Source organism: Pectinophora gossypiella, chromosome 12 (assembly GCF_024362695.1).
Source record: "Pectinophora gossypiella chromosome 12, ilPecGoss1.1, whole genome shotgun sequence".
In the NCBI taxonomy this organism is placed as follows: domain Eukaryota; kingdom Metazoa; phylum Arthropoda; class Insecta; order Lepidoptera; family Gelechiidae; genus Pectinophora; species Pectinophora gossypiella.
In genome coordinates this window covers 12,617,317-12,626,055 of record NC_065415.1, presented here as the reverse complement: position 1 = coordinate 12,626,055, position 8,739 = coordinate 12,617,317, and the positions used below count along the sequence as shown (strand labels likewise).

Sequence of the window (8,739 nt, the reverse complement as noted above, 5' to 3'; positions counted from 1 at the left end):
GTACATAATTAAACTGAAATATGGCTATGTAAAATTGGACAATGAGAAGCACGTCAGCTTTTTGTTTATATATTAGTTACAAATCACATATTGAAACAGTATGTAGTGTGGTGGGTATATTTTCGTCGTCGCGATTCCTATTGTTGCATATCAATGCATTATTTCACAGTGAACGGCAGTCCAAACGCCACTGGCTATTTGCGAGCGTATTTAAAATTCGAAATGTGCATTTAAATAACTACCAATTGTTCCTAATTGATTTCTGAGTTATACTTACTTATTTTATAATGGTGGCGGCTGACGTATCGTCTGTAAATAAAGATGTCTTTCAAGAATTGGAAAATTTCGGCAGATATCAAACTTTACAATTTATTTTGATCTGCCTACCACTGTTTGTTGTATCTATGAGTATAGTCAACTATGTGTTTGTTGCTGAAGACGTTAATTACAGGTGAGAAAAAATTTGAAATTAAACTTTTGATGTAAATAACTTTTTCTACTAACAAATAAGTACCTATTTACATAAACAAATAAATTCTGGCACGTTTGAAGTTATTGAAAGTACAATATTAAGTTTGAAATGAACAATGGTTTTATGTAACTTTAGCGTATCATTTCAAACTTTGAAACAACGAATTTTTTAAAAACTATGCGCTACTTTTTGGGCAATGCCTCTTAAAAATAATAAAAAGTATATTATTTGTATTGGTAGTGGGTTTCGTGGTTCATTACAAAATTGTTTTTATTGTTACGTTTTACTAGTGGCGACAGGTTCTCTGTTGTAGAGATGGTCTATACACAGAAAAACTCCTCAATATTTAGGTATCTATCACCATACTCTCATCATCATGACTAATTTATGAGCCACTCTCTTGTCAGTGTAGCATTCTTCATGCTACTTTTTAGGGAAAAATAGGTAGTGGTTTCCCTGTTGCCTTCCGTCCCGCAGTATTCTGTCTGACGCGCGTGGAATGGCGCCCAGAATAGTTTGCTTATTTCAAAACCGTACCAGGACTCCTGTCCTCCACCTCTGAATAGTACTGACAGTTACTACTGCCCTCTGTCAGGTTCCAGGTTACAGTCCCTGTGACTCGCCTCTTCCGTCCTGCATTTCCGTACCGATGGCTCCCCTCCGCCTCTTCAACCGTTGAGGTCTTCACCCGTATCCCTGGGCAAGGGTTCTACGTTAAACCTTGTTGGTCTGGGTCCCTATTCGAACTCAGCCACCAGCCAAACCACTCTCTATTCCTTTAATATTCCTCTAAATTACTTCTACGGGTATGATAGAGGCGGCTACTTCGTAACGTAATTACCTAATAACTCGTAGTAAATTCAATGTTGGTCCCGGATTATGCAGGTATGTGTAGAAGTTGATAAATACTTACTTAGTTATTGTATGTTATGTTTATGCTAACGGGATGTTAGTAACAAAACTACGTCCGTCATAGTCGAGAGCGTTTATTTTTATTGTATTTAAGGGAAAGGCGTACAAAATGATCTCTCCCAGGGAGAAAGCTTAAGCTTAATCGTATTGAAAATATAAACGTAAGAGCTTTTTTTTTTTTGACGTGACTTTTTTTTTTGATTTGCCGCAGATGGCATTAACTACTTGGCCGGACAAATGGGGAGCGCTGAAGGCTCTCACCCGGTACAACAATTAAGACAACAGGCCTGAGGGTGCCCAGTTGGGCGCGAACCTCGGCTCAGGGCGTCGTCTGAGAGGAAAAATATTTGAAAGAATTAATCGACCCTAGTGGGTCGATAGCGATAAGCGCTGAATGAGGGAAATCGTCGACCACGCCGGCGGGGTCGGTATCGGGGACCTGAAGTGTTTGGTGTCGCGAGCTGATTGGCTGCCTCTATGGCTAGAGTAAACGTAAGAGCCAACGATAATGGATGTTTGGAAAAGTCATTTGAATGCTAACGTAGTACTGGCGTACTATTATTTTTGGTTGTTTAAAATATTTTTAGTTTTAGTGTATCATTTTGTACACAGTTATAAAAACATGCTTACTACATAAAACGTAAAGAAATTACCTATGATAATATGTGGCTCCATGCTGTCACACACAGAAAAGATAGTAAGGACACTGAGGATATTGAGTTCCTTTTTAAAAACATGTACTTACTAAGTACTTACCTATATACTTAAAGTAAGGTACTATCACTAATTTTACAAAGTAAATTAAATGGAAAATGTTGGACCCAGACGGGGCTTGACCCCGCAGTTATTGTCAAGCCGGGAGGAGCGTGTTAACCATTACACCACCTTGTCCTCATCCTGTCCATGCGAAGTTTTCGAGCTATATTGTCATAATATACTTATACTTAATTTTAACCTCCTGCGGTCTAGATATCCAGTCACAATAGTTAAACAATCATAAACATCATCATCATCTCCCTAGCATTATCCCTTTTTTTCACAGGGTACGCTTACCTAACCTGAAGATTTGACAGGTCCGGTCTTTTACAGAATCGACCGCCTGTCTGACCTTTCAAACCGCGTCGGGATACCAGCCCACATACCTCTGAAAATGCATTTCTCGGGAATGTGGGTTTCCTCACGATGCTTTCCTTCACCGCTGAGCACGCCGCCGCTAAACAATTATAAACATAACACTAAAATAATACACGCAGGCGGTAACCAGAGGGTTGTGAGCAGGAGGAGCAGGATTTTGTATTTTATTTATTTATTTTCTTATAAAAACAATGTTACAAACACTGGAATACAGACATCGGTAAACCCGCAAAAAACCAACCCGCGAAACCGCGCCGCAATTTCTATGTGAACGAGTTGTGAAAAATTTAAAAAATACCCTTCAGAAACCCTTCCCTTCCGGTCCTCCTTTGTGCAAGCTTAAATATACTTATTTTTTATTGCTACTTGTAAGCTACGGTGATAGCTGCTGTTATACGTATATGATGTGGACTGTATTACTATATGAATAAATAACACATACTTAGTTTGAGAGAGATTTTTAATGTATTTTCACCAACAAGAACAAGACGTAAGCAGAAAACAAAACCAAGATACAAAAGGTTGTCAAAAAAGAAGAAATATGAAAAAAAAAAAAAAAACATGTAAAAAGATTATTAAAATCTGCGAAGAGTTTGCAACACTACTTATATTACGTATTTTCTGTGACTTCTATGCCCACTTTGAGAACATTCCCGGAAACAGCACATCTCTGTTTAAAAGAGTTCACCAGCAAATCACAAGCGATTGGCTGATTATCTATCACCAAACAACTCGTCATATTCATCGTAGAACTTTCCTGGCGAGAGGGTTTCAGCGCTCCCCATTTGTCCGTCCAAGTAGTTATTTGAGGGACAATCTACATTAAGTCACGTCAAAAAATGAACAGTATCACATTTGTATCTTTTAACATTTCACCTTCAACGTAATAACCGCCCGCATTTAAATTGACATACCTACCTAAGTAGATAATTAAACAATTGTTGACAATTTGAATGAACGTAAGAATTGATGACTACACAATGTTGTAATATGGGTCAAGTACTTACAAATCTTTGCAAATATAAATAAGTAATCGTAGTGTGTGATAAATTGACACGCGTTATTGTGAACGGTCACGAGCATTAATATGTATACCTACACTTTGGTACCATGTCACATTAACTTTTTTGACAAATTGAACTGTAAGTCTCACTAAATGTCAAATACACTTCTCATCAAAAAAATCGAAACACCTTGCAAGTTTACGTTTTGTCAGGATTATCAGAAAAATGTGTACATTTAGGAATAAATGTTAAATGTCGTTTAATAGTGAGTAATATGAGCTTATCAAATCTTAATGTTAATGTTCTAAATTTAAATGAATTTTTCATAGGTTTCGTATTTTGTTAAATGAGTCATTTTTATTCCGTATGGAGTATAAAGGAAATGGATAAAACAACACACGTAAATGAAAAAAAAAGCTAAAAAACGTTTATTTAATAACTTGTATTCCCTCCCCGAGCTCTAATTACTGCTTCCATACGGTTCTTCATCGATCGGATGAGAGTCACGATCACATGCTGTGGTATATTGTCCCATTCCTCTTGGATTGCATCTTGCAGCTGGCTAAGTGTTTCTGGGGCAGGATCTCTTGCTCGAATTCGTCTCTTTAATTCATCCCACAGATGTTCAATGGGATTCATGTCCGGGCTTCTTGCTGGCCATTCCATAATAGAGATATCGACTTCGTTAAGATAATCTCGTACGACGCCCGCGGTGTGAGCCCTAGCATTGTCGTGCATGAATATGAAGCCATTGCCAATAAAATGTGCATAGGGCATCACATGAGGCTCGAGACACTCTTCGACGTACCGATGACAGTTTAGTGCAGGCAGACGTGGCCCAGACACGAAAGCAAGCTCTGTCTTACCGTCGGCGCTGATTCCTCCCCAAACCGTCCACGAACCGCCACCATAGCTGACCTTTTCTTCAATGCAGCATTGTGCATAGCGTTCTCCGTCTCTTCTGTAGACCTTGTTCCTTCCGTCGTTACCATACAGCATAATTTTACACTCATCAGAAAAGAGAACTTTGCTCCACTGTAGGTATGACCAATTTAGGTGCTCACGTGCAAAGTTAAGGCGCGCTCTTCGATGGTCTGCAGTTAATTTCGGCCCATTTGCTGGCTTATGCGGTACCAGTCCACGATCCTTCCTTCTTCTAATTGTAGAGTCACTTACAGCCACCCTTCGTACAACACGAAGCCGCTGCTGCAGTTGAAAAGCGTTAAGGCGTCGATTTCTTAAAGAAGTTGTTACAATAAATCGATCATCTCGCTCAGAAGTGACCCGATTCCTGCCAGATCCTGAACGGCGCGTGAACAAACCAGTCTCCCGATAACGTTTATAGACTCTATGAACAGATGACAGGCTTAGATGCAGTCTTGCAGCCACAACACGCTGACTAAGGCCAGAATCCAGCAATGCCACAACTTGGGCGGCTTCTGTGGGCGAAGTATCCATACGTTTTAGAAAAAAAACCTTTTTTCAGACGTCCCAAAGTCACAGTATTGAAATAAAAAACAAAAAGTTTAAGGATAGGCGCCAATTTTTAGTTTTTAAACGCTAAATGTACTCCAACCCTAAACACACATTTGTCTCAAAACAGTGATTCATTTCGTTTATAAGATAAACAAATGAAATTCTAATTTTGAATTTAGAATTTTCGCTTATTACTGTAATGGCCAAACTGCCAGCTATACATTTATGTATTTTTTTTCATCGTATGAATTCTTTTTTGTGTTAAATTCGGACAGAAACAATGAAAACGGAAGTGTTTCGATTTTTTTGATGAGAAGTGTATGTTAGTGCGACAGAGTCCTAAAGTGGGTACATTATGTTGCTCATGACTGAACATCAGGACCGCCTATTATTATGTAGTATCCCAGTATAGCTTATTTAAATAAGTATGTGACGTGATAAAAATGTAATTTCATAGTGCATCATAAATATATAAATGCATAGATTATCACGTGCTCTGCGGTGAAAGAAAACATCGTGAGGAAACCTACATCCCGAGAAATGCATTTTCGGAGCTATGTGACTTAACCTGTATTGGGCTGGCTTTCCCTTCGCGGGTTGGAAGGTGAGGCAGGCAGTCGCTTCTGCAAAAAAACCAGACCTGTCAAATCCACAGGTTAGATAAGCGGACCCAGTGAAAAACGGTATACTGCTAGGGAGATGATGATGATAGTGTATCATAGCCATCTTGAGACTTCGTATCAAATATTGTGTAATTCTGTTCTGATCACCTGTAGCTAACTAAGTTTATTTTGTAAGTTTATGTATATTATTATTATGTAATAAATGTCCTACCCTTGTGATGGACTCATTACACAAGCTCACGACTACATTTCCCTGACTGTCATTATTGCGATGGATGTATGAACAGGGGGGTTAAAATGGCCACATCGAAGCAATTCATCTAAGAAAGCAATATTGCTATTTGACATTTGTTTGCATTGCGCACTTACTTTTATATGCGCAAATGTCAATCAATCAATAATACTTTATTGCACAACAACATATACAAAGGACATAAACATACGTATAAAACATAAGCACAATAGGCGGCCTTATTGCTAAACAGCAATTAAATTAAATGTCAAATTGCAATATTGCTTTCTTAGATGAATTGCTTCGATGTGGCCATTTTAAACCCCCTTTTGGTAGCCACGCTTACAAGGTAGTAACTGAGCTTTCTGTTAGACAAATCACGTTTGATTCGTAGTATCGCTATCTATAACGCTGTGAGAAAGAAACGTTTCATTTTATCTCTCTCTATCTCACCTCAAATATTTCTCAGTTCACTTTTCAAATTTGAATGTCGAGAGAGACGGAAAAGGTGAAGAAAGTCAAGGAAGCAGCAATGCAAACGGATTAGTGGTTTTGTCTGATTGTTGAATTTTTAGTTCTGTGCAATAAAGTATATTTGATTTGATTTGATTTGATTTGATTTGATTTGATTTGATTAGTCATATTACGGTCTCCGTGATACAGATTGTACATTGGGCTTACGTGCCGAGATTCTAGAGTCGATTCCCGGTGGGGACACGTCTAACAAAGAATCTCTCCTTACTGTTCTTGGTTCCGAATCAACTGATTGTCCGAAAAATAAGAATATTCCGTGCTTCCGAGGGCACGTTAAGCTGTCGGTGTCGGATAAATAATTACTTAAATATGTAGTCGTTACATGGGTTAGTCTGGGGCCTTAAGCGACTCAGTAATAACTCAGACATCAGAGTTGATGAAGTTGCTCATTGTCCTCACAACCCACAAGAGAAGTTGTATTACCTACTGGATTTCTTAAACATTCTGTTAATTGCCTCAATTTTACCTATGTAGTCGTTACATGGGCCATGGGGCCTTAAGCGGCTCAATACTAACTCAGACACCAGGGTTGATGAGGTTGCTTATTCGCTCATTGACCTCACAACCGACAAGAAAGAAGAAGTTGTATTACCTACTGGATTTCTTAAAAAATCTGTAATTGCCTCAATTTTACCTTTGTAGTCGTTACATGAGCCATGGGGCTTTTAGCGGCTCAATAATAAGTCAGTCACCAGGGTTGATAAGGTCGCTTATTGATCTCATAACCCCACGAGAGAAGTTATATTACTTACTGGATTTCTTAAACATTCTGTTAACTGCCTCAATTTTTTTTCAGATGTCGAGTACCGGAATGCGATGGGGTAAATGCGACAGTTGAAGTTCCGTTATGGTGGCCAGAAGACCCGGATACAAGATGTATGCGGCCCGTCCTCGACCCATCGTTCAACCTTACCAGAGGTCAATGCTCCAATGTCACTTTCCTGCCGATTAGGGAGGAATGCACAGAATGGATCTACGAAAGCGAAAACTCCGTCGTAGCTGGGGTGAGTGACCTTTTATTTTTCTTAGAAAAGTCAAATGACAAGGACGCCTTTGCCTCACAACACATGTTATTGTATCATCTATTATTAGACTTATCGCATACCTACTTATATCCATACTAAAAATATCAATGGAAAAGTGTATGTATGTGTCTCTCTGTTCATTTGTCCGACGTTCACCGCAATATGGAGTGACGAATTGACGTGTTTTTTAAGTGGACATAGTTGAGGGGATGGAGACTGAAATATACTACTTTTTGTCTCTTTCTAACCCCCCACTTCCCTCAAATGGAAGGTGGAAGTTTGTATGAAGCGTTCAAGGTGGAGAGCAAAAAATTGGTAAAACTATTTGTGACTAACAAAAAATCGTGCATCATTTTTTTTGTTGAAATTTTATATGAGACTTTTCGCAGTTTTCAAGGTAGGAAACTAAAAATTGGTACATTAGGAAAGATGAGTGTTACCCCGAATTCAACGCGAGCGAAGCCGCGGGCAAAAGCTGTTTATAAATAAATACGTTAAGCTACCTATTGTTCAACCGAGCAAAGCCATAAAACCTAAATAGTTTGCGTTGTAGTAATGTTGGTAAAGCTGTAATAGTTTTATTTGTTTATCTACTTACAGTGGTTAAATCCCGTAGGTGTCAGGGTTAAAGGATATACTAATAAAACATACTTATCTAATGTCTTAGAGTAGGCTTTTGTCGAAAGACAGGCTATTGCAAATCATCATAGATTTATTATAAAAGGACGCCACACACAAAGACAAGACAATAACATCACTTAAAATTTTCCCAAAACAGTTACAAAAAACATAAAGGATGTTCATTAGGATGATCTTAGGGTGGTAAAAGCCATCAGTATGTGCGCTAGAGAACATAGGTACTGGACACACTGCAAACGCATAGCAATGGCCACCCCTCAGCATCCTGAAAGCACTGTTATACAGCGCAGGGCGCTACAGCAGTTTGAACTATGTAGTTAACTAGGTTTTATTTGGTTTAGCTTTAGTCTTACAGCTCTCACAGCGTATCAGAATCAGTGCGTAAAAGATTCAATCCAAATCTCGCGGGATCCCGATCTTGCGAGATCTCGTCTAATTTTTCGGGATCAATCCCGAAGCATAATATGAAAATTTCGGGATTTCGAATTTGCGATCACGACTCGGGATTGTATTCCCAAGTAAGAGAGCAGTTCTGTAGTGAACATAAATTTTATATATAAAATAGGTATATTTTATAAGAGATTACAAATTAAAGATTGACACGCCAGCGATGAAAAAACAAACTGTAAAAAGAACACTATGATAGTGAATTATTGTTTATTCGTAGTACGAAACCTAACCAGCCAGC

At 38.6% G+C, this 8,739-nt stretch overlaps 1 protein-coding gene across 3 annotated transcripts in view; it reads left to right on the top strand.

Annotated features, from left to right (window-relative positions):
• The first annotated feature begins 126 nt into the window (after window positions 1-126).
• The window catches only part of LOC126371256 (organic cation transporter protein-like), a 328,816-nt gene continuing 320,203 nt past the window's right edge, over window positions 127-8,739 (top strand). For all 3 annotated transcript variants that reach the window (XR_007566985.1, XR_007566986.1, XM_050016534.1), the window contains exons 1-2: window positions 127-451; window positions 7,184-7,391. Coding sequence is in view for 1 of the 3 variants with exons in the window: in XM_050016534.1 (XP_049872491.1) it covers window positions 288-451; window positions 7,184-7,391 (372 nt within the window). In the remaining 2 variants the exon portion in view is untranslated. The remainder of the gene's footprint in view (window positions 452-7,183; window positions 7,392-8,739) is intronic.